Below are 27,240 nucleotides of genomic sequence, written 5' to 3' on the forward strand. Positions count from 1 at the left end.
CACTAAATAATATTATTTGAATTTTTTTCTATATTTCATAAGTGAAATATATAGGGTTATCTTATCATTTCTAAATTTAAATAATTTTATTTGAATTTTTTTCTATATTTCATAAGTGAAATGGTATAAATTTTCATCTCTTATAGTTGTCTGTTTGGTTTTAGAATCAAGATTATGCTAGCCTCATAAATAAAATAGACTGTCATTCTTTTTCTAACACTGGAATCAATTGTATAAGATAGTTTGTTTCATGGAAGTTTGGTAGATTTAACTATCAAATCCCTTTGGACCTGAGGGATTTTCCTTGGAATTTTTTCATTTCATGTAGGTTTTTCAATGTATTAGCATATTGTTCATAATACTCTCATTTAAAGAAATTTGTTACATTGTTTTTCCTTTTACATTCTGTATTTTGTGTATTTGCCTCTTCCCATTTTTTTTTCCTGATCAGTCTTCTCAAAGATCTATTAACCTTTTTAAAGAATTAAATTCTAATTTTGTTCATCTTTTCTGTTGTTTATTTTTTGGTGTGTATGTGGGGGGTGATTATCTGCTTTTTAATTTCTGTGATTTGTCTTTTTTCTCTGTTCTTTTGCTTTCTTCATTGTATTGGATGATTAACTAGTTTATTAATATTTCTTGTTTCATAATAAGTGTACTTAAAGCTGTACATTTCCTTCTTAGTTCTGCTTCAACTGTGTCCCACAATTTTTCATTTGTTGTGTTTTATTATTTTTCAATTTTACATATTTATTAATTCATTTATGGTTTGCTTTTAACCCAAGGCTAATTTAATAATATGGTATTTTGTTTCCTAATATATGCTAACTTTGTCTATTATTCTGTTATTAATTTCTAATGTCATTGTATCATGGTTTAAGAATGCAGACTGTGATATCAAAGCTTTGGAATTTATTGAGTCTTCCTTTACAGACATTGTCATGATGTCTTTTTATAAGTGTTCTATTATTTGTCTTGAATGATTTTATGTTCTTTATTTGTTGGATATAGAGTTCTCTGTATATCTAATAACCTGAAATTTGTAGTTGTACTGTAAAGTATTCTGTATCGCTATTCATCTTTGTTTTTTGTTTTTGTATGTTTAATCTATCAATTCCTAACTAAAGTGTTAAAACAGCCAAGTGTTTCCTTTGTCTCTGCAATTCTGCTATAAGCAAGTACATGATGCAAGATGTATTTTGTCCTGTTGTTCTTTGTCTCTTAATTCTGTTTTGTCAGATTTTAAGAATGCTACTCAAGCTTTGTTCATATTTGTCTAGTATATCTTTCCCATCTTTTTATTTTCAACTTGTTTACATCTCTTTATTTTAGGTATATATCTTTTAGACTGAGTATTTTTGAGTATTTGTTTTAATTCAGTCTACAAGTCTGTCTTTCAATTAATAAGTTTAATTTGTGTATATTTGTTGTAATTTCTCTTGTATTAGGACTTATTTCTGGCATTTAATTTTATAATTCCCAAAAACCATTTTGGTTTTTTTTTTTCTTTCTACTTTCCATTGGGATAAATCAACTTTCTCCTGCTTTTTAGAAAGTTATGTATTCTATTTTCTTGCATTTTAATGTAAGATCTTAAACTTAAGATCTAATCTCATGTTATTTACCCCTATTGATTTTTCCATACACAATAACTGCCACTTCCCTCCAATAAGATTAGTACCTTGTCCATGTCCTATTTATCTTCTACACACATCTACCCCATCATAGTAACATCATCTAGAATTTTAATCCTTCTTAGAATCCATGTTTCCCTCTCACTTTTATAGTTACTTCATGGTTGATTTAGGAAAAAGAAACACAGATCATACTAGTTTGCTACCTTGACAGAAACTAGAAAAACTCAAAGTTTTGTAGTAAATTAAGACCATTTGTCTTACTTTGAATTACCCCACTTTAATCACAGATGGTGAGTTGGTAACTTAATCAGCATTTTTCTCCACCCCACCCTTATAACAGGTAGAAAATGTGAAATTACTGGATCGTTATATAGGTAAGAAACCAGCTAATGGAAGTCTGTATCTTACTGCAACCCACCTGATCTATGTAGAAGCTTCTGGTGCAGCCCGAAAAGAGACATGGGTATGTATGTTCATAAGAAGAAATATCAAAGAGTGTTGAAGAATTTTGTATACATGCTTTCTCACAAGGTAGTTTTTTGAAATTTCAGTTAACAGTTAAACTGCTGTAAAACCTTTTCTTCAAAGACTCTATTCTGGGTGGGTCTTTTCATAAATTGAATCATATGATTTCTCTTCCCTCAAGTTGTTGACTATAGTCATTTTAAACTATATGAGACTTTTCCTCAATATTTTTAGGTAAAGTGGTCTCCACTTATTTTCAAGATGCCTACTTGGTAAGCATCCTGAAGTAATTTAAAACCTTGCTACACATAAAATGTGGTTCAACAACTAAGAACATCTGTATTACCTGGGAGCTTGTTAAAAATGCAGAATCTCAGGCCTAAGATTTCAAATTTCTAGAATGCTCTCAGGTGATGCTGGTGGCCCATGGACTGTATTTTGGGTATCAATAATATAGACCAGCTGTCTGACCTAAGACAGAGTGGTGTGTGTGTGTACATTGTTACAACTTTAAATAATATCTTGTAATTAGTTTAGCACTGCTAACATTACTTTACATTACTTTATGCCTTACTTATCCTAAAGTATCATCATTTAATCTTAATCATTAGCTAGAGTTAAGCTTAGACCTCTGTAACAAGTAAAACATGCTTCTGGTATATGGCATAGCACAGCAATTAAGACTAGAGCTAGTGTGTTCAGGGTGAAATCCCAGCTTCAGCTTCAACATTTACTACCTTTGTAACCTTGGGCAAGTTACTTAACTTCTCTGAGGCTCACTTCCCTCATCTGTAAAATAAAGGAAATGATAATGCCTAGTTATAGGAATAAAAAAGTTAATGTTGTACCTAAAATCATGTCTGGCACATGATAGAGACTATTATATAAGTATAATATGAATTAAACAGACTATACATTTTTAAAAAGTATTTTAATACTTCCTTTTTAAAAATACCATAACTTTCCCCATATGACATTATATCTTGTTCATGTTGGTATGATGAAAGGATTGAGAAAAGAAGAATCAGGAAAGTTGGTTTTAGCTAGACTCAGTTGTACACTAACTGGCTATATGAACTTGGGCAAGTGACTCTTGCTTTCTGGGCTTCAGTTTCCTCATCTGTAACATGAGGTGGTTAGATTATATAATTAGTAAGGACTCTTTAATTTCTAATAGTTTGGGAACTAGTTCTTTAGTACTGTGTCATGAGCCTTTCCCCTTTCTACCTGCATTTACAGACAGCATACATCTCCAAATTTGTTTCTACTGGGTATTATTTCAAATCTAATGGACTAGATCGGAAAGGGAGAACTTATGTTAACTTTCTATATGTCAAAGGAGGCATATTTACCCAGTTAGTACTGTTAATGAAGCTCTTTCCGGCCTTAGTCTGTTTTACTTTCTGCCTCTTTCTAAGTCACCAGTTTTTTGCCTGGCACCTGTTCTCAATGATCAGTGTTTTACTGCTCAAACATAGATCTACAATATTGATCAGGAGGGCTTTGATTTTCTTGAAATTTGATATATTAATTCCTGTTACATTATCAGTAGCTTTTTGGCCCTTCAAAACTGCCATAACAGGAATTAAGTTTGACAAAATAGTTAAGACAGACATTAAGATGGAAAATTCCTTCTTGGAACATGTGAATAGTCTTGCATCTACCCCATTCTTAGATGATGGATATGATTAAAAGATTTCCTGAAAGAGATTTCTTTTCAAAATAAATGGGAGCTGGGGCATAGACTGTATGAGATGGAAGAAAAGAAAATACAATGATGATAGGAAGGCCATTCCAGGTACAGGTCAGGAAGTCCAGAAAATGAAAAGAGTACACTTAGACTTTAGTGGCAGGAAACATCAGAGACACAGATAGGAGGAGAACATCAAAGACTAAAAATGTAAAGCCATGATTCCATGGCATTTTGAAATTATAAAGAGAGACTTGCAATATTTGTATAGAGTTTCTTGTACCAGTTCCTTTTCCACACATTTCTTTTTTGCTGCATTAGCGTGAGCAGGGATGATGAAACTAAAGATTTAATAATCCTTCATATTTTTTTTTAAATCAGAGTTATGAACCTGTACTCCCATGGGAAATAGCTTTCTTAACTACAGTACAGTGCTTATGTATAGTTATTTTAGTCCTTAGTCTTATAGTTTCTACTTATTCCCTGAGTCACTTAGGTAAAAATTTCCTTCATTTCTTCTTTACTGTCACTAGAGTCTAAGATGTGGAAGAGAAATTTTCCTTGTAATATTTCTAGTTACATTTTAATTCCAGGACTAGAGTTTTTAGAATTTCTAGAGAAATAACCCTAAACAAAGTTAGACTGCCATGGTTCAAATTCTGTCTGTGCTACTTTTTGGCTGAATGTCCTTTGATGAAGAATTCACTTTTCAAAGCTTTGGTTTCTGCATTCCTGAAATGGGATTATTATACCTTAAAGCATTGTTACAGGGGTTAAATAGTTAATGATCATGGACCACTTCATGAGCAATAAAGCAAAATACCAATTGTTAATCATTTTAACTAGTAATTTGATAGAACAAAAGGAAGTTTGATTTTCCTCTGTGAAAATCATTTTACTATGATTTTTAAATTCCACCAGTCTAGTGGACTATAGTCCATGGAATTGCAAAGAGTCAGACTCGACTCTCTGCATGGGCACGACTCTGCACAGACACAGTCGGACGTGACAACCCAGAGACTAAACAACAACAGTAGTTCTTGAAGCCATCTGTTCTGAGCCAAATTCACCACAATTGCCCCATAAATCTCTTAACCTTACTTACATCCCTAAGGAGAGAGAAGTTTTATAATACCATAATTTGCTTTTCATTGAAAGTGTGAAAGTGATAGTGTTAGTCGCTTGGTTGTGTCCAACTCTTTGCAACACACGGACTGTAGCCCACCAGGCTCCTCTCTCCATAGAATTCTCCAGGCAAGAATACTGGAGTGGATAGCCATTCCCGTCTCCAGGGGATCTTCCCAACGCAGGGAATGAACCCAGGTCTCCTGCATTGCAGGCAGATTTTTTTTTTTTTTACCACTATTTACTTCTGTTTGAGAGAAACCCAGTTTTGCCTTACAATGGATGGTTATAGGCTGTAGATATGACCGCATCTCTGGTTATGCTGTTACCATTACTGAGAGTCAAGCACACTGATAGTGATAGATCTAGTGCCTGTCTGCGATCTTTGTTGTTGTTGATGTTCTTTTCTGTTTTGTAGATTGCACTGCATCATATTGCCACTGTGGAGAAATTGCCTGTCACTAGCCTGGGTTGCCCCCTGATCCTCCGCTGCAAGAATTTCCGGGTGGCCCACTTTGTTTTAGAATCTGATGTTGTGTGCCATGAGATTTATATTTCACTGCTAAAGCTTTCTCAACCAGGTAGTTATGAAAGTATTTTTATCTGTTTTAGATAATTTTTAATTATCCACCCCTCCACCAGAACAGCATAATGGAAGGATCATGGGCTATGGAGTTCAATAGACCTAAATAAGTTTGAATCTGGGCTCTGTCTCTTACAGTTCCATGGTATTTGGGCAAGATGCATAACCTTTGAAGTCAGCTTCCTCAGTTGTAAAAATAGTGATAGTATAAGCTCCCCATGATGGTTGTTTCATGCATTTTCATTCTGTACTTGGTATATTGTAGATGTTTGACAGGTGTTACGTCCTTCTCTTTCTTTCATCTTAAGTATCAACTTGTAAATTTTTCCACAGTTCAGGAAGTAAGACTGCTTTGGAGCAAATTTTTTTTGTTGTTGTCTTCCAAGCTTTATGTTTTGCCTGTTGTTCCTACCCCTACCTTTGGTTCCAACTAGCAAACTATGAAATTTATCAGAGTCCTTAATGCAGTTATCCCTACTTCCTCTGACCTGACCTTCTCATCTTCCAACCCAACTCCAGGTGGCTAACCCATAAGCTTCCTCTGGTTTTAGTTTGTGGACTAAAGTCCTAGTTTCTGGATTAGAATTATATTCCTCTCACATTTTCTTCTACCTGTGGCCTAGAATAATTTCTTAGAATTTGCTGGTATTCTATTGACAGAGGCTATCTGTTAGCTGGCCCAGTATTTGTAAAAGGTTCTAGAAGACATCCATCTCTGGAAAAGTTATTGCCACAGTTCAGTTCAGTCACTCAGTCGTGTCCGACTCTTTGGGACCCCATGAACCGCAGCATGCCAGGCCTCCCTTTCCATCACCAACAACCGGAGTTCACCCAAACCCATGTCTATTGAGTCGGTGATACCATCCAACCATCTCATCCTCTGTTGTACCCTTCTCCTCCTGCCCTCAATCTTTCCCAGCATCAGGGTCTTTTCAAATGAGTCAGCTCTTCACATCAGGTGGCCAAAGTATTGGAGTTTCAGCTTCAGGATCAGTCCTTCCAATGAACACCCATGACTGATCTTCTGTAGGATGGACTGTTTGGATCCTCTTGCTGTCCAAGGGACTCTCAAGAGTCTTCTCCAACACCATAGTTCGAAAGCAGTAATTCTTCGGCACTCAGCTTTCTTTATAGTCCAACTCACATCCATACATGACTACAGGAAAAATCATAGCCTTGACGAGACGGACCTTTGTTGACAAAGTAATGTCTCTGCTTTTTTAATATGCTGTCTAGGTTAGTCATAACTTTCCTTCCAAGGAGTAAGAGTCTTTTAATTTCATGGCTACAGTCACCATCTGCAGTGATTTTGGAGGCCCCAAAAATAAAGTCAGCCACTGTTTCCACTGTTGCCCCATCTATTTGCCATGAAGTGATGGGACCGTATGCTATAATCTTAGTTTTCTGAATGTTGAGCTTTAAGCCAACTTTTTCACTCTCCTCTTTCACTTTATTAAGAGGCTCTTTAGTTCTTCTTCGCTTTCTGCCATAAGGGTGGTGTCATCTGCATACCTGAGGTTTTTGATATTTCTCCTGGCAATCTTGATTCCACCTTGTGCTTCATCCAGCCCAGCATTTCTCATGATGTATTCTACATATAAGTTAAATAAGCAGGGTTACAATATACAGCCTTGATGTACTCCTTTTCCTATTTGGAACCAGTCTGTTGTTCCATGTCCAGTTCTAACTGTTGCTTCCTGACCTGCATACAGATTTCTCAAGAGGCAGGTCAGGTGGTCTGGTATGCCCATCTCTTGCAGAATTTCCCAGTTTATTGTGATCCACACAGGCAAAGGCTTTGGCATAGTCAATAAAGCAGAAATAGATGTTTTTCTGGAACACTCTTGTTTTTTCGATGATCCAGCAGATGTTGGAAATTTGATCTCTGGTTCCTCTGCCTTTTCTAAAGCCAGCTTGAATATCTGGAAGTTCACTGTTCATGTATTGCTGAAGCCTATGTGAGAATTGGAGAATTTTAAGCATTACTTTACTAGCGTGTGAGATGAGTGCAATTGTGCGGTAGTTTTAGCATTCTTTGGGGTTGCCTTTCTTTGGGACTGGAATGAAAACTGACCTTTTCCAGTCCTGTGACCACTGCTGAGTTTTCCAAATTTTCTGGCATATTGAGTGCAGCACCTTCACAGCATCATCTTTCAGGGTTTGAAATAGCTAAGCTGGAATTCCATCACCTCCACTAGCTTTGTTCATAGTGATGCTTCCTAAGGCCCACTTGACTTCCCATTCCAGGATGTCTGGCTCTAGGTGAGTGATCACACCATCGTGATTATTTGGGTCATGAAGATCTTTTTTGTACAGTTCTCTGTGTATTCTTGCCACCTCTTCTTAATATGTTCTGCTTTTGTTAGATCCATACCATTTCTGTCCTTTATTGAGCCCATCTTTGCATGAAATGTTCCCTTGGTATCTCTTATTTTCTTGAAGAGACCTCTAGTCTTTCCCATTCTATTGTTTATCTCTATTTCTTTGCACTGATTGCTGAGGAAGGCTTTCTTATCTTTCCTTGCTGTTCTTTGGAACTTTGCATTCAGATGGGTATATCTTTCCTTTTCTCCTTTGCTTTTCACTTCTCTTCTTTTCACACCTATTTGTAAGGCTTCCTCAGACAGCCATTTTGCCTTTTTGCATTTCTTTTTCTTGGGGATTGTCTTGATCTTTGTGTCCTGTATAGTGTCATGAGCCTCCATCCATAGTTCATCAGGCACTCTGTCTATCAGATCTAGTCCCTTACATCTATTTCTCACATCCACTGTATAGTTGTCAGGGATTTGATTTGCGTCATACCTGAATGATTTAGTGGTTTTCTCTGCTTTCTTCAATTTCAGTCTGAATTTGGCAGTAAGGAGTTCATGATCTGAGCCACAGCCAGCTCCCAATCTTGTTTTTACTGACTGTATAGAGCTTCTTCATCTTTGGCTGCAAAAAATGTAATCAATCTGATTTCGATGTTGGCCATCTGGTGATGTCCATGTGTAGAGCCTTCTCTTGTGTTGTTGGAAGAGGGTGTTTGCTATGACCAGTGTGGTCTTTTGGCAAAACTCTATTAATCTGCCCCGCTTCATTCTTTACTCCAAGGCCAAATTTGCCTGTTACTCCAGGTGTTTCTTGACTTCCTACTTTCTCATTCCAGTCCCCTATAATGAAAAGGACATATTTTTCGGGTGTTAGTTCTAAAAGGTCTTGAAGGTCTTCATAGAACCATTGAACTTCAGTTTCTTCAGTGTTACTGGTCAGGGAATAGACTTGCATTAGCATGATATTGAATGGCTTGCCTTGGAAACAAACAGAGATCATTCTGTCATTTAGTTCGCTGATTCCTAGAATGTCAACCTTCACTCTTGCCATCTCCTGTTTGAACACTTCCAATTTGCCTTGATTCGTGGACCTAACATTCCAGGTTCCTATGCAGTATTGCTCTTTACAGTATCAGACCTTGCTTCTATCACCAGTCACGTCCACAGCTGGGTGTTGTTTTTGTTCTGGCTCCATCCCTTCATTCTTTCTGGAGTTATTTCTCCACTGATCTCTAGTAACATATTGGGCACCTACTGACCTGAGGAGTTCATCTTTCAGTGTCCTATCTTTTTGCCTTTTCATACTGTTCATGGGGTTCTCAAGGCAAGAACACTGATGTGGTTTGCCATTCCCTTCTCCAGTTGACCACATTCTGTCAGACCTCTCCACCATGACCCGTCCGTCTTGGGTGGCCCCACATAGCATGGCTTAGTTTCACTGAGTTACAGAAGGCTGTGGTCCATATGCTCAGTTTGGCTAGTTGTCTGTGATTATGATTTCAGTCTGTCTGCCCTCTGATGCCCTCTCTCAGCACCTACCGTCTTACTTGGGTTTCTGTTTTATTGCCACATAATCAATTTATTGCCACATAAAATGATCAAATGAGGTATTGACTATATGTTGAATCTTGTGGAAGGGGGAAGTGGGGTTGACAAGAAGAAGAGATGGCCGTTTATCAGCCAGAAGCAGGTACTGACCTCACTAACAAAATGTAAGAACACTGCTAATGTTTTGCAATATGTCACAACAAGTACTGCAGTTAGGACATTGAAGATCAGTTAAAAATTTTGGTAAGGACCACTTTCTCAGCATGTGAGTTCAGTCCATTATCCAGCACTTTACAGAAAACCAGGCAGAATGTTCCTGCTTTGTATTGGGATCATATAAATATTTTTAAAAGAAGACTCTGAAGCATTATTTCAGTTCTTATTCCTTGTACACAAATAAAGGCAACCTTGTACACAAATTATTGTCCTTTTCCGGGGCTAATGACAAATACTCCCTTAGGAAGAATAAAATCTAGCCTTTATTGCATTATTTGGTGTTATGTTTCATTCATTATTACTTTATTCCAATGCCTATATTTCTTCTATAGAATTACCTGAAGATCTGTATGCTTTTTCATATAATCCCAAATTCTCAAAAGACATGAGGGAAAATGGATGGAAGCTGATTGACCAAACATCAGACTTTGGACGTATGGGAATTCCTAACAGGTACTGGACCATAACAGATGCCAACAGAAACTATGAGGTAATTTTGTTACTGTTTTCTTTTGGTTCACTTAATTGAAACAGAAGTATTTCAGCAAGCAAAGTTTTGAAAAGGGAAAAAACCACCCATTATCTCTCCTTTTCATTCAACATTCAGCCATTCAACAAGATTTTTATTAAATAACTAGTGCATTTAAAACACCAAGTCAGAGTTCTCATAGTCTAAAGCATAGGGTGCTATGGGAGCATAGATGAAGAATATGGAAGTCAAACTGGAATGCCAGTAAGAGCCTTCAGCTTTGGGGAATAGCCTAGAGAAGGGATTCTATCTTAACTTATACAGGGAGAGAAGGAAAGAGGTCAGTAAGTGAACTCAGATCACGGATAAATTGAAGAATTTGAATGTTATCCTGAGGACCACAACCGCAACAGTCTTTTAACTTGGAAATGTCTGTAAGTATATTTGTATTTTATTTTATTTTTTTCATTTATTTTTATTAGTTTGAGGTTAATTACTTTACAGTATTTTAGTGGTTTTTGACATACATTCACATGAATCAGCCGTGGATCTACATGTGTTCCCCATCCTGAACCCCCCTCCCGCCTCCCTCCCCATCCCATCCCTCTGGGTCTTCCCAGTGCACCAGCCCTGAGCACTTGTCTCATGCGTCCAACCTGGGCTGGTGATCTGTTTCACCCTTGATAGTATGCTTGTTTCAATGCTATTCTCTCAGAACATCCCACCCTCACCTTCTCCCACAGAGTCCCAAAGTCTGTTCTGTACATCTGTGTCTCTTTTTCTGTTTTACATATAGGGTTATCGTTACCATCTTTTTAAATTCCATATATATCCATTAGTATACTGCATTGGTCTTTATCTTTCTGGCTTACTTCACTCTGTATAATGGGCTCCAGTTTCATTCGTCTGTGGTATATATTTGTATTTTAGAAAGATTACTTTGATATTGGTATGAAGAATTGGTTTGCTGGAGTTAAGAATGCAGGAGAGTGATATGAGAAGTGATGAGAACCTGAACTAAGGCAATAACTATGGATGGAGAGGAGGAGATAGTTTTAACAGATATTTAGTTAGTAGAAGTTAAAGAACCTGGTGACACATTAATGTGGCGGGGAGAAAGAGGGAGAAGTTTAGTAGGCATCCCAGGTTTCCTGGTTTATGGCTTAGGTGACCCAAGTGGGTATGGATATGTTAGCAAGATAAAGATCACAAGAAGAGGATCAGAAAGCATTTTTAGTTTTAGACATGAGTTTAAGGTGATTAAGAAAATCAGGTATTTGATATCAAGCATTTGAGTCTAGATCTCCAGAAAGATTTCTGGGCCAAATATAGAAGCTCTCATGTGTATTAATTCACTAGGAGGACCTGGCATATAGTCACTTGAGACTGTGATTTATTACAGTGAAAATATAGAAAGCAAAATCAACAAAGGGAAAAGGAGTAAAGTCTGGGGAAAACCAGACAAAAGTTGAAGCTTTTGCCCTTTCCCAGTGGAGTCACATAGGGCATGTTTCAACTCCTCTAGCAATGTGACATATGCAGAATGTTTCTACCTATAATGTTAGTTACTCTTAAAGTACATTTTGTTCTTATATATCTCAATATTTTCATTTCTAGAAAATAATAGCATACTTGGAAGAGCTTTTTACATCAAGGATATTTTTGTTCTTATTTTTGAGGAATCAGTGATTCTAGCTGATAAATAATGGGCAACTAATGCTTGAGTGATTGCCATTCCAACCTGTTGCTGCTAGCAGGTAAAAAAAATGTAAGAAGATTAAGTTTAAAAAATTGAGTTTGTTTTCTTTTAGATATGCAATACCTACCCTCCTGAAATAGTGGTTCCTAAATCTGTTACATTGGGAACGGTGGTTGGAAGTTCGAAGTTCAGAAGTAAAGAACGTGTGCCTGTGCTCTCCTACCTCTACAAAGAGAACAATGTGAGTTGACAAAACTTCTCTGATGAGAACTAAACTTGGCTGTAGAAGACCTGCATTTAAGTCACAGTACTGTCACTTACTAGCTTTATGACCTCAAGCATGTTACTTCTCTGAACTTTAGTACTTTAGAGTGGCTTTAAGTGGGTCACATCAGGAAAAATATATGTGTACTTTGTAAATTTTAAAGTGCTATGCAGATGTTAAGTGGCATTTGTAGTGTGTTCATTTACTCTTTCCTGCTCTGCCAGCTCCTGTGTGATGGTAAGTAACTGTTAAATGAAAGGGAACAGTCATATGGAAGGATATTTGTAGATTGTTGTCTCTCACTATAACACAGATTTCCTTATTCTTTCTCACTATTTTTCATATAATTTAGGGTCTTATGGGAAAGCACTTGACTCCTCTGAGTCCCCTTCCATAAGAAGGGATAATAGTTCTTTCCTCTTGTGGTCTCTCTGAGATCTGGAATTAGACAAATAGTCAAGTTCTCAGGTATTCAAGTGCTAAAGAGTACAGTAATATAAGTGGTTGTGTGTGTCAGACTGTTGAAGTAAGCAGACTATATAACACCACCACCAAAATGAATGCAGTTCATTAACTGATCATTATTAGATGTACCTGCTACATAGCTGTGCTGTTTTCATATTGAAATGGCTTTAAACAAACCAGTACTATGATTTGGCATTTGACTCCTGAAATGAGTGAATTCTGTTCTCTTAAGAAACTCTAGATGTTTGTTCTATCTTGAATTCTTAAGTGAGCCTCTGGTATGTGGGTGATATCACTGGGACTATAAAAAGCAAGACAATTTAAGAAAAATACTATCCTAATACATATTAAAAATAGATAAAATTTTATTAAAACACTCAAGATGTGATTTTCTTGTAGTCTGGGTTTGCCAAGACTGGGTTGGGAATCTTAGCCATGTAGAAGAAAGAAAAGACTATCTGAGCGACAGTTTGTAGCAATACAGCCCACATTCTGGAGTGGGGAGGGAGGCAGGAAGCTGAGCTCAGTGTTACTGAAATGCTGAATTTCAGGGCTGCATTTTTTTTTTATTTCACTATCCTGAGTTGGCTCATCCTCTTCTACTCCTTGAACATGGGAACAAGGAGGATTTTTGACCACCTGTAAATATGATCACTCAACTGGCACATTTTTCTTTACAGGCTGCCATTTGCCGCTGTAGCCAGCCTCTGTCTGGATTTTATACTCGTTGCATAGATGATGAGCTCCTGCTAGAGGCTATTCGCCAGACAAATCCAAGGAGCCAGTTCTTGTATGTTGTAGACACAAGACCAAAGGTATCTATGTATCAAAAACCTCGCTAATACTTCTGTTTTACTCATGCTGCAGTGCCCCTCCTCATGTAGTGAGCTTTGCAGTGTTAATGGGAAAGTTGGATTTGTGCATATGGGCTTGTTGTTGTTCAGTCCCTAAGTCATTTCTGACTCTTTGTGACCCCATGGACTGCAACACGCCAAGCTAACCTGTCCTTCACTATCTTCTGGAGTTTGCTAAAACTCGGGTCCATTGAGTCAATGATGCCATCCAACTATCTTACCCTTTGTCTCTCCCTTTTCCTCCTGCCCTCAATCTTTCCCAGCATCAGGGTCTTTTCCAATAAGTCAGCTCTTTGCATCACGTGGCCAAAGTATTGGGGCTTCAGCATCAATCCTTCCAATGAATATTTAGGGTTGATTTCCTTTAGGATTGACTGGTTTGATCTCCTTGCTGCCCAAGGGACTCTCAAGAGTGTTCTCCAGAAGCACAGTTTGAAAGCATCACTTCTTTGGTACTCAGCCTTCCTTATGGTCCAGCTGTTACATCTGTACATGACTACTGGAAAAACCATAGCGTTGACTGTATGGACTTTTATCAACAAAGTGATGTCTCTGCTTTTTAACATGCCATCTAGGTTTGTCATAGCTTTTCTTCCAAGAAGCAAGTGTCTTTTAATTTCATGGCTGTAGTCACAGTCTGCAATGATGTTGAAGTCCAAGAATATAAAATCTGCCACTGTCTCCACTTTTTTTTTACCATCTATTTGCCATGAAGTTGGTAGCTTATGCTGAATGATGTCAGATTTGTGATCTCCAAAGAAGATTTAGCTTTGGAACCAGGGACCAGGCTTGATCACTCAAGAATTTTTGTGTAGCAGAGTTTTATTGAAGTATAAAAAAGGACAGAGAAAGCTTCTGACATAGACATCAGAAAGGGTCCCTAACTAGTCTTAGCAAGAAAGCTATATACTTTTTAATTTGTTATTGCAATAAATCAAAAGAATATCTTAAGGTTGTAAAGATCTTACTAGACCCATTCCCACAATTTACATTTTAAAATGACAGGATTAGAATTAACAATAGAAAGATTTTACCAGACCCACTCCCATAATATACATTTTAAGATAATAGGATTAGTCAGAAGGTTGTCAAGAAGGAGAAACATGTCCTCAAGCAGGATACATTGTTGTTATATAATCCTTACTAAGACTAAGGAATGTAGAAAAAAAAGTTTGTCCTTTCCTCCTCCTTGAGAATTCCAGACCCCATCTCCTCTTTGAGAGCTCCAGACCCCTTGTTCCTCTTCAGGGACGACAGACTTCTTATCAACCTACCTAAAAATTGATTCTCTCATTCCCCCCTTTTCTTTTAGGAGAATTGTGTTGCCAAGGGAAAGGGGCATCATTTTCATTCCACAACTACTTCCTGCTTTTGAGGGGTGTCGTCCCTAAATTGTGGAGGCAACATATTCTCCTAACCCTCACATTGAGTGTCTCTGATCCAGGGGCCCCAAGTAATAGTTGGAGGAGGCTGTGGCACTTGTAGGAGCCTGGACAACTATTTGTAACTTAAAAGTTTTCAGACGGTTAGAAACAGATCCCATTATACATTTACAGATGTTAGGCAAAATAGTCATTAAATCAAGTTAAAACATACTCAATATTAAAAGTTACATTATGTCCATAGTTAAGGTACAATATGTTATCAGTCCATCTTAGGCTTGTTAGATGTAATCAGATAAAGAAGAGGCATCACATATGATTGTTGTTGGTGAAGGTATTTGCAGACTTGAAGAAAATCCTTTCCTTGAATGAGAGAAACTAACCATGTTAAGCCTTCAGTTTATGAGGAGGGGAGTGCTCCACAGACACAGCAGTTAGAACAATTGTGGAGACTGGGTCAGGGGTCACCTCCCGGAGTTCTTGTAATGTCTCTTGAAAAGCTGAAAGCTGAGTCACATACTTAATTCTAAGGCTTTAGGATCTATGACAATATCTGTGTGCAAAAACAGTCTGTCATTGGGGGATAGTTCAAACCCTCATTGGCTTCCGTGGTGGCTCAGGTGGTAAAGCATCTGCCTGCAATGCAGGAGACCTGGGTTCGATCCCTGGATCGGGAAGATCCCCTGGAGAAGGCAATGACAACCCACTCCAGTACTCTTGCTTGGAAAATTCCATGGATGGAGGAGCCTGGTGGGCTACAGTTCATGGGTTCGCAAAGAGTTGGACATGACTGAGTGACTTCCCTTTCCCTTCCCTTCAAGCCCTCATTAAAGGCTGGGCAATTTCCCCATAACCCGGTCTCCAAATGTGACAATAGCCTGTAGTGCCCAAGAATCCTCTCAGTTGTCTTAAAGTCATAGGCAGAGGATGGTATAGTATAGGTTTAACTCTAGAAAGCATCCTTCAAATCAATGACTGAAAAATATTTGGCTCATTCAGGGATTTCAGACAATAAAGTATAAGGATTAGGCACTTATTATTCATAAATCTTGAACTAGTCTCCATTTATCATTTGACTTTGTCACACCCAAAATAGGAATGTTGCATGGACTATTGCAAGTAATGAATAGCCCCCGTTCCTTTAAATTTTCAATGATGGGTTTTAACTCTTCCTGAACCTCAGGCTTTAATGGATACTGCTTTTGATGTGGAAATAAGTGAGGGTCTTTGAGCTTGATAAGGAAAGGAACAACATTTTGTGCTCAACCCACAATTTTTCCATCAGCCCATACTTTAGGATTTACATTTTCTTCAGTTAAAAGAGTGAGTTCCATATTCATGAAAACAGAGGCCTGGACTTTGTTCAGTATATCCCTCCCCAGAAGGGCTGAGGGAGACTGTGGCATGATCAGAAATTCATGAGAAAACAGCAGAGTCCCAGTTGCAGCTTAAAGGAAGACTGAAATAATAGCTTTTGGCTCATCCTGACAGTCCCATTACAGTAGTGGATTGGGAGGAAAGTGGACCAGGGGCTTCAGTGAGTACTGAGAAAGTTGCTTCAGTGTCTAAAAGAAAATCGACCGATTGGCCCGCCGTAGTTATTAATACCTGGGGTTCCTCAGGTGTTATTAGGATGGGAGCTTGTGTGGGGACCCCAAGCACCTTCAGTCCTGATTGTCTTGAGAGTTTGACCCCCTGGGGCCTATACCTCAGAGGTCAGTCTCTTCTCCAGTATGGTCCTTTGCAGACTGAACATGGAACTGGGGCAGCTTAGATGCCTGAGGGCAACTTCACATGAGATGCCCCTCCTTTCCACAGTAATAACAAGCCCATCCCTTTTCACCTGGGTTCCTCGGGGCATTTTTCTCTTCAGGCTGATTCATAGAAGTTTTCACAGCCATCACTAGAGCCTGGGCCTTTCCTTTGGTTCTTTTCTGTTGTCGTTTCTCCTCCTCATATTCTCTACTGTAATATACCATCTGAGCCAGCTGTAACAGTTTTTCTAAAGACTTATTTGGTCCAAATGCCTGTTTTTGTAACTTATGGTGAATATCTGGAGCTGACTGAGTGAGAAATCTATCTTTTAAGATCATTCCTCCTCTGCCCTTTTGGGATCAACATCAGTAAACTTACAGAGAGTCTCTTGTAGCCTATCTAGGAATTTACCATGAGTTTCTGTCTCCCCCTGTTCTATGTAAACCAACTTAGCATAGTTTAAGGTCAGCATAGTTTAAAATCTTAGTGAACACTCACTTTAGTCCTTCAAGAATGCATCTGACAAAGTGGCTCAGTTATGGAAATTGCTCGGCTTCCAACAGAAAGGAGAGCTATTTCATGTTCCCCCTTTCCCTTGCCTTCAAGCCATTTATCTCTAAAAGTAGTAGCTTCCCTAAAACTTTAGTTTTTTAGTCAGGGTTCAGCGTCTGTCCTAAGACATGTATTATATCTCGCCAAGTAAGCTCATAAGGTGAAGTTAGTCCTGTAAAGGCTTCTATGGAATTTTCTGGATCCTCTAGATAGTCTTGACTGCAATTGGTACCATTTGAATTTCTGCTGAGACTGAGGCAACCCTTCCTAGAAGGGTGCCCTGACTCTCAGCCTGTTCAGTTGGGAGCCCCAGATACAGGGGCAAAGTTAAGAGGACAGGAGGGAGCTGAAGGTTTCACACCCAAATCTGTACTCTTAGGACACAAGTCTGGCATGTCTCACAGAGAGATAAAGAGCAACACATATGTCACTTATACCCATTTCTCTTGTTCTCTACAGAACTGACTAATTGTAAAACAGTATTATAATTGAGATCCTTCAACAGGCCAGCGTACCATCTTCCAAAGGATACCATGGCCATTCAGTATCACAGAAGAAGATCAGGCGTGTCTTTTTTAAATTCTGGGGATCAAACTTATCCCAGTGTTTTTTTAAATACATTTTAAAGGAGTGTTTTTGGAACTGCTAGCTCCCATCTGTAAGAGGAAAAAAAAAGTGGCATCCACAGCCTTGGCTTCTTCCACTGGAGGCATCCCTCCCTGCTCTAGATGGGGGTGTGGACAATCTTGCCACTGAAGCTTTCCTTCCCTGGTCGGACTTAGTCTGCCCCTTACTGACACAGGCATCGTACTCATCCCTCTTGGTTCTACCACCGAGGTAGGGTGGAAATGCATCAGGTGTAGACCTGATGGCATCCCAAATTGATTTCTAGTTCTGTACCACCAAGACCTTTGTCTGATTTACCTTTTTTCCACTGATGCCACCTGGGGTGGAGCAGTGTAGCTTTCCCAGAGTAACTAGGACTGCTTGGGGAAGCATCTGTCTTCCACGTGCCTGTGCACATTTCTGAGGACAGTCCTGACCACAGTAAAAGTGGGGAGTTATTGCTACATCAGTATATGTGATGGCAAAAGAGGTAGTAGATGGTGGCCAGTGAGGAAAAAGTGATTTTTGTCCTCGAATTACTAGGGCCAATCCTTCCAGTTCATTTCCACAGGCTCCTCAAAAGAAATATCTAAGGAGTTGAGACAGAAGGCAGTGGAGCACTTTCTCTGGTCTGCTAAAAGCTAGCATTACCAAAGGAAGAAGCCCATTGCAATTCCAATCATACCAGATCCTGCAATTCCAGATCTGTGTCCTCAAAAACCTCATGGTCACCAGCAGTGCTTCTATCCAAATAGATGCAAGACACAGCTGTGACACAGACTCACTTTCAGGTCATTGGCCCCTGAGGCAGGCAGCCAAGAGAGTGCCCTCTAGCCTGAGAGACATTCCTGGAGCTAGAGTTCTGCCTTGCTCCCAAACATGCTTTGGTAACTCTCGGATCCTAGCAGGGCTAAGCGCTTCCATACTGTAACTTTCAGTTCCTAGCAAGGCTAGGTGCTTCCATACAATGGGTCTAAGTAAAAGTACACAGTAACAGCATGGATCATAAGTCCCTTGTAAGTCTTTAATTTGGCAGATTACATTCAGTTCAGTTCAGTTCAATTCATTTCAGTCGCTCAGTCTTGTGTCTTTGTGACCCAATGAACCGCAGCACACCAGGCCTCCCTGTCTATCACCAACACCTGGAGTACACCCAAACCCACGTCCACTGAGTCGGTGATGCCATCCAACCATCTCAACCTTTGTTGTCCACTTCTCTTCCTGCCCTCAATCTTTCCCAGCATCAGGGTCTTTTCCAATGAGTCAGCTCTTTGCATCGGCTGGTGAAAGTATTGGAGTTTCAGCTTCAACATCAATCCTTCCAATGAACACCCAGGACTGGTCTCCTTTAGGATGGACTGGTTTGATCTCCTTGCAGTCCAAGGGACTCTCAAGAGTCTTCTCCAACACCACAGTTCAAAAGCATCAATTTTTTGGCACTCAGCTTTCTTTATAGTCCAACTGTCACATCCATACATGACCACTGGAAAAACCATAGCCTTGACTAGACAGACCTTTGTTGGCAAAGTAATGTCTCTGCTTTTTAATATGCTATCTAGGTTAGTCATAACTTTCCTTCCAAGGAGTAAGCGTCTTTGAATTTCATGGCTGCAATCACCATCTGCAGTGATTTTGGAGGTCCCAAAAATAAAGTCAACCACTGTTTCCACTGTTTCCCCATTTGCCATGAAGTGATGGGACCGGATGCCATGATCTTAGTTTTCTGAACATTGAGCTTTAAGCCAACTTTTTCACTCTCCTCTTTCACTTTCATCAATAGGCTCTTTAGTTCTTCTTCACTTTCTGCCATAAGGGTGGTGTCATCTGCATGTCTGAGGTTTTTGATATTTCTCCTGGCAATCTTGATTCTACCTTGTGCTTCCTCCAGCCCAGCGTTTCTCATGATGTACTCTGCATATAAGTTAAATAAGTAGGGTGACAATATACAGCCTTGACATACTCCTTTTCCTATTTGGAACCAGTCTGTTGTTCCATGTCCAGTTCTAACTGTTGCTTCCTGACCTGCATACAGATTTCTCAAGAGGCAGGTCAGGTGGTCTGGTATGCCCATCTCTTGCAGAATTTCCCACAGTTTATTGTGATCCACACAGGCAAAGGCTTTGGCATAGTCAATAAAGCAGAAATAGATGTTTTTCTGGAACTCTCTTGTTTTTTCAATGATCCAGCAGATGTTGGAAATTTGATCTCTGGTTCCTCTGCCTTTTCTAAAACCAGCTTGAACATCTGGAAGTTCACAGTTCACATATTGCTGAAGCCTGGCTTGGAGAATTTTAAGCATTACTTTACTAGCGTGTGAGATGAGTGCAGTTGTGCAGTAGTTTATGCATTCTTTGGGGTTGCCTTTCTTTGGGATTGGAATGAAAACTGACCTTTTCCAGTCCTGTGACCACTGCTGAGTTTTCCAAATTTTCTGGCATATTGAGTGCAGCACCTTCACAGCATCATCTTTCAGGATTTGAAATAGCTCAGCTGGAATTCCATCACCTCCACTAGCTTTGTTCATAGTGATGCTTCTTAAGGCCCACTTGACTCCCCATTCCGGGATGTCTGGCTCTAGGTGAGTGATCACACCATCGTGATTATTTGGGTCATGAAGATCTTTTTTGTACAGTTCTCTGTGTATTCTTGCCGCCTCTTCTTAATATGTTCTGCTTTTGTTAGATCCATACCATTTCTGTCCTTTATTGAGCCCATCTTTGCATGAAATGTTCCCTTGGTATCTCTTATTTTCTTGAAGAGACCTCTAGTCTTTCCCATTCTATTGTTTATCTCTATTTCTTTGCACTGATTGCTGAGGAAGGCTTTCTTATCTTTCCTTGCTGTTCTTTGGAACTTTGCATTCAGATGGGTATATCTTTCCTTTTCTCCTTTGCTTTTCACTTCTCTTCTTTTCACACCTATTTGTAAGGCTTCCTCAGACAGCCATTTTGCCTTTTTGCATTTCTTTTTCTTGGGGATTGTCTTGATCTTTGTGTCCTGTATAGTGTCATGAGCCTCCATCCATAGTTCATCAGGCACTCTGTCTATCAGATCTAGTCCCTTACATCTATTTCTCACATCCACTGTATAGTTGTCAGGGATTTGATTTGCATCATACCTGAATGATTTAGTGGTTTTCTCTGCTTTCTTCAATTTCAGTCTGAATTTGGCAATAAGGAGTTCATGATCTGAGCCACAGTCAGCTCCCGGTCTTGTTTTTGCTGACTGTATAGAGCTTCTTCATCTTTGGCTGCAAAAAATGTAATCAATCTGATTTCGATGTTGGCCATCTGGTGATGTCCATGTGTAGAGCCTTCTCTTGTGTTGTTGGAAGAGGGTGTTTGCTATGACCAGTGCATTCTCTTGGCAGAAATCTATTAGCCTTTGCCCTGATTCATGCTATACTCCAAGAGAAAATTTGCCTGTTTCTCCGGGTGTTTCTTGACTTCCTACTTTCTCATTCCAGTCCCCTATAATGAAAAGGACATATTTTTTCGGGTGTTAGTTCTAAAAGGTCTTGTAGGTCTTCATAGAACTGTTCAACTTCAGTTTCTTCAGCGTTACTGGTCGGGGCATAGACTTGGATTACCGTGATATTGAATGGTTTGCCTTGGAAATGAACAGATATCATTCTGTTGTTTTTGAGATTGCATCCAAGTACTGCATTTTGGACTCTTTTTGACTATGATGGCTTCTCCATTTCTTCTAAAGGATTCCTGCCTTAGAGGGAATCTTTCTTCTAAGGGATTCCTGTAGCAGAGCTGTTCTGGATTCCCTTACCCTGCTGCTCTCCACCCGTGTCCTCTTTTCCAATAAAATCTCTTGCTTTGTCATCATGTGTGTCTCCTCGGGGCCGTGTGGGGTCACCCAAGTTGGATGGGTCATGGTGGAGAGGTCTGTCGGAATGTTGTCTGTCCACTGGAAAAGGGAATGGCATACTACTTCAGTATTCTTGCCTTGAGAACCCCATGAACAGTATGAAAAGGCAAAAATATAGGACACTGAAAGATGAACTCCCCAGCTCTGTAGGTGCCCAATATGCTACTAGAGATCAGTGGAGAAATAACTTCAGAAAGAATGAGGGGATAGAGCCAAAGCAAAAACAACACCCAGTTGTGGATGGGACTGGTGATAGAAGCAAGTTTCGATGCTGTAAAGAGCAATATTGCATAGGAACCTGGAATGTTAGGTCCCTGAATCAAGGCAAATTGTAAGTGGTCAAACAGGAGATGACAAGAGTCAACATCAACATTCTAGGAACCAGATTAGGTTAGTAGTTCTAATTCCCCATGCAATTACAAAATGGTCAAAGAGACCAGGAAAAGGTGACTGAGAAAGGAAATTTCGGTCCACACGCTTTGCCCATTTTTGGCTGCTCCCCTCGCAGGGACATTGGGAGTCTCTTGGCATTGGCAGGTCAGTATAAACCTCTGACAAGGTGCCCCTTTCTGGGGCTGCCTTCAGTGATTATGAGGCACCAGGGCTCATCACTTGCTTTGCACAGGGCGTGTCATTCATTCCCACAGGCACACCCTAGAGTTAGTGAAGTAAAGAAAACATGTATACTGAGAAAACAGGGCTAGAGCTGAGTGTTCTTACCTTGTCCTGAAGATCCCAGATGAAGATGAGCCCCGAAGATAAAAGCTTACAGTGAACTATGTCAAATTTGTCATCTCTAAAGAAGAAGATTTAGCTTCGGGACCAGGGACCAGGCTTGATCACTCATGAGCTTTTGTGTAACAGAGTTTTAATAAAGTATAAAAAGGGACAGAGAAAGCTTCTGACATAGACATCAGAAGGGGGACAGAGAGGGCCCCCCTCGCTAGTCTTAGCAAAGGGAACTATATACTTTTTAATTGGTTATTGCAATAAATCAAAAGAATATCTTAAGGTTGTAAAGATCTTACTAGACCCATTCCCACAGCTTACATTTTAAGATGACAGGATTAGAATTAACAATAGAAAGATTTTACCAGACCCACTCCCATAATATACATTTTAAGATAACGGGAATAGTCAAAAGGTTCTCAAGAAGGAGAAACATGTCCTCAAGCAGGATACATTGTTGTTATATAATCCTTACTAAGACTAAGGAATGTAGAAAAAAGTTTGTCCTTTCCTCCTCCTTGAGAATTCCAGACCCCTATCTCTTCTTTGAGAGCCCCAGACCCCTTGCTCCTCTTCGGGGACCACAGACTTCTTATCAACCTACCTAGGAATTGACTCTCTCATTCCCCCTCCCCTTTTCTTTTAGGAGAATTGTGTTGCCAAGGGAAAGGGGCATTATTTTCATTCCATAACTACTTCCTGCTTTTGAGGGGTGTCATCTCTAAATTGTGGAGGCAACATATTCTTCATGTGGAGAACCATTTGGAAACTCTTTTTATTATAGCCTTCACTGTCAAGCAAGTCTGTGAGAAGGTACTTTGAACAACTTAGTCTTACCAGTCTGTGAGTGTTGCAGAAAGGAGGATCCTCTGGTCCACCTAAACTCTCTGCATTAATTCCTTGACCTTCAGCATTTTGTCTGGCTCTAATAAGGGACTGTAGATGAATTGTGTCCCACTAGGCAAGTAAAGGACAAATTTGTTATTCTTGTTCAGATGCTAAGTCATTTCTGACTCTTTGCAACCCCATGAACTACAGTACACCAGGCTTCTCTGTTAATCACTATCTCCCTGAGTTTACTCAAACTCATGTCGAGTCAGTGATGCCATCCAACCATCACATCCTCCATCCCCCCTTCTGCTCTTGCCCTCATTTTTCCCAGCATAAGGGTCTTTTCCAGTAAGTCAGGTCTTTGAATCAGGTGGCCAAAATAGTGGAACTTCAGCTTCAGCATCAGTCCTTCCACTGAATATTCAGAGTTGATTTCCTTTAGATTGACTGGTTTGATCTCCTTGCTATCCAAAGGACACTCAAGAGTCTTCTCCAACACCACAGTTTGAACGTGTCAATTCTATGGCAGTCACCCTTCTTAATGGTTCAACTCTCATATCCATACATGACTACTGGAAAAACCATAGCTTTGACTATATATGGAACTTTGTCAGCAAAGTGATATTTCCATCTTAATACACTATTTAGGTTTTTCATAGCCATTCTTCCAAGGAGCAAGTGTCGTTTAATATCATGGCTGATGTCACTGTCCACATTGATTTTGGAGTCAAAAAAAATAAGTCTGTCAGTATTTCCATTGTTTCCCTATCTATTTGCCATGAAGTGATGGGACTGGATGCCATGATCTTCATTTTTTGAATGTTGAGTTTTAAGCCAGCTTTTTTACTCTCCTCTTTCACTTTCATCAAGAGGCTCTTTAGTTTCCCTTCACTTTCTGCCATTAAAGTAGTATCATCTGCATATCTGAGGTTGTTGACATTTCTCCCCACAATCTTGATTCCAACTTGTGCTTCATCCAGCTCAGCATTTTGCATGATATACTCTGCATATAAGTTAAATAAGCAGGGGGTGACAGTATACAGCCTTGACATACTCCTTTCCCAATTTGGAGCCAGCCTGTTGTTCCATGTCTGGTTCTAACTGTTGCTTCTTCACCTGCATACAGGTTTCTCAGGAGGCAGGTAAGGTGGTTTGGTATTCCCATCTCTGTAAGAATATTCCACAGTTTGTTGTGATCCACACAAATACTTTAACATAGTCAATGAAGCAGAAGTAGATGTGTTTTTATGGGGGGGATTGCCTTGGTTTTTCTATGATCCAGACTATGTTGGCAATTTGATCCCTCATTCTTCTGCCTTTTCTAAATTCAGCTTGTACATCTGAAAGTTCTCAGTTTACATTTTCCATAGCCTAGTTTGAAGGATTTTGAGGATAATCTTGCTGGCATGTGAAGTGAGTGCAATTGTGCAGTAATTTGAACATTCTTTAGCATTGCCTTTCTTTGGGATTGTAATGAAAACTGACCTTTCCCAGTCCTGTGATCACTGCTGACTTTTACAAATTTGCTGGCCTAAAGAGTATAGCACTTTATCAGCATCATCTTTTAAGATTTGAAATAGCTCAACCTGAATTCCACCACCTCCATTAGCTATGTTCGCAGTAATGCTTCTTAAAGTCCACTTGACTTCACACTCCAGGATGTCTGGCTCTAGGTGAGTGACCACACCATCATGGTTAACTGGGTCATTAAGAACTTTTCTGTACAGTTCTGTGTATTCTTGCCACCTTTTCTTACTCTCTTCTGCTTCTGTTAGGTCCTCGCCATTTTTATCCTTTATTGTGCCTATCTTTGTTTGAAAAGTTCCCTTCTCCAGTTTTTTTTTTTTTTTTTTAAGAGATCTGTAGTCTTTCCCATTCTATTGTTTTCCTCTTATTTATTTGCATTGGTCACTTAAGAAGGCTTTCTTATCTCTCCTTGCTATTCTCTGAAACTGTGCATTCAGTTGGGTATATCTTTCCCTTTCTCCATTGCTTTTTGTTTCTCTTCTTTTCTCAGCTATTTGTAAGGCCTCCTCAGACAACAACTTTGCCTTCTTAAATTTCTTTTTCTTGGGGATGATTTTGGGTCATCACTTTCTGTACAATGCTATGAATCTCTGTCCATAATTCTTCAGGCACTCTGTCTACCAGATCTAGTCCCTTGAATCTCTTTATCACCTCCAGCTTATAATCTTAAGGGATTTGATTTAGGTCATATCTGAATGGCCTCGTGTTTTTCCCTACTTTCTTCAATTTGAGCCTGAATTTTGCAATAAGAAGCTTATGATCTGAGCCACAGTCAATTCCAGATCTCTTTTTTTTTTTTTCTGACTGTATTGAGCTTTTCCATCTTTGGCTGGAAAGAATATAATCATTCTGATTTCTGTACAGACCATCTGGTAATGCCCGTGTGTAGAATCTTCTCTTGTGTTGTTGAAAGTGTGTGTCTGCTATGATCAGTGCATTTTTCTTGGCAAAACTCTTTGCCTTGATTTGCTTTTGCCTTTGTCTTGCTTCATTTTGTACTCCAAGGCCAAACTTGCCTGTTATTCCAGGTATCTTTTGGCTTCCTACTTTTGTATTCCAGTCACCTATGATGAAAAGGACATATTTTCTGGTGTTAGTTCTAGGAGTTCTTGTAGGTCTTCATGGAGTCATTCAACTTCAGCTTCTTCAGCATTAGAGGGTGAGGCATAGACTTGGATTACTGTGATGTTGAATGGTTTGCCTTGGAAACTATCCAAGATCATTCTATCATTTTTGAGATTTCAACCAAGTACTGCATTTCACTCTTTTGTTGACTATGTGGGCTACTCCATTCCTTCTGTGGAACTCTTTCCCACAGTATTAGATATAATGGTCATCTGAATTAAATTCTCTGATTTCTGTCCATTTTAGTTCACTGATTCCTAAAATATCAATGTTAATTTTTGCCATTTCATGTTTGACCACATCCAGTTTACCTTGCTTCATGGACCTAACATTCCAGGCTCCTGTGCAATATTGTTCTTTACAGCATCTGACTTTACTTTCACCACCAGATACAACCATAACTGGACGTCATTTCCACTTTGGCTCACACTCTTCATTCTTTCTGTAGCTATATCTCTGCTCTACCCCAGTATAATACTGGGCACCTACTGACCTGAGGGGTTCCTTTTCAGTGTCATATCTTTTTGCCTTCTCATACTGTCCATGGGGTTCTCAAGGCAAGAATACTAAGTAGTGTGCCATTCCATTCTCAAGTGGACCATATTTTGTTAGCCCTAACTGGCAGGAATATGCCCTTCAGCCACTCAACATAGCTCAATGACATGCCTGGTGCCCAGGCTTTCCTACTGCTGCTTCTCGTTGAGCGTTTGAACCTTCACTGCCTGTTGGCTATCAGTCAAGGACAGATTGTCATCTTATGTATCATTTAGCATTTGTGTCTCCGTATTAATTTTCTGTTTTGATGATCTGTCCATTGGTGTGAGTGGGGTGTTAAAGTCTCCTACTATTACTGTGTTACTGTCAGTTTCTCCTTCTCTGTCTGTTAGTGATTTTCTTATGTATTGAGATGTTCCTATGTTGGGTGCATAGATATTTATAATTGTTATGTCTTCCTCTTGGATTGATCCCCTGATTATTATGTAGTGTCCTTCCTTATCTCTTGTAATAATCTTTATTTTAAGGTTTATTTTGTCTGATATGTGGATTGCTACTCCAGCTTTCTTTTGCTTTCCATTTTCATGGAATATAGTTTACCATCCTCTCACTTTCAGTCTATATGTGTCTTTAGGTCTGAAGTGGGTGTCTTGTAGACAACATGTATATGGGTCTTGTTTTTGTATCCATTCATCCAATCTGTGTCTTTTGGTTGGGACATTTAATCCGTTTGCATTTAAAGTAATTATTGATATCTATGTTCCTATTGCCATTTTCCTAATTTTGGGGGGTCGATTTTGTAGATCTTTTTCTTCTCTTGTATTTCTTGAACATTTGTTGTAAAGCTGGTTTGGTGGTACTGAGTTCTCTTAACTTTTGCTTGTCTGAAAACCTTTTGATTTCTCCATCAATTCTGAATGAGATCCATGCCGGGTAGAATAATCTTGCTTGTAGATTTTTGCTTTCAGTACTTTAATTATATCTTGCCATTCCCTTCCTGCAGAGTTTGTGCTGAAAGATCAGCTGTTAAA

At 39.3% G+C, this 27,240-nt stretch overlaps 1 protein-coding gene across 2 annotated transcripts in view; it reads left to right on the top strand.

The window, feature by feature from the left end:
* MTMR8 (myotubularin related protein 8) overlaps positions 1-27,240 on the top strand; it is a 249,806-nt gene that overhangs the window by 64,770 nt on the left and 157,796 nt on the right. For both annotated transcript variants that reach the window (XM_043457715.1, XM_043457716.1), the window contains exons 2-6: positions 1,978-2,100; positions 5,336-5,498; positions 9,909-10,066; positions 11,857-11,985; positions 13,155-13,289. In XM_043457715.1, the coding sequence (XP_043313650.1) occupies positions 1,978-2,100; positions 5,336-5,498; positions 9,909-10,066; positions 11,857-11,985; positions 13,155-13,289 (708 nt within the window). The remainder of the gene's footprint in view (positions 1-1,977; positions 2,101-5,335; positions 5,499-9,908; positions 10,067-11,856; positions 11,986-13,154; positions 13,290-27,240) is intronic.

The sequence above is a fragment of the Cervus canadensis genome, chromosome X (genome assembly GCF_019320065.1).
Source record: "Cervus canadensis isolate Bull #8, Minnesota chromosome X, ASM1932006v1, whole genome shotgun sequence".
NCBI lineage: Eukaryota > Metazoa > Chordata > Mammalia > Artiodactyla > Cervidae > Cervus > Cervus canadensis.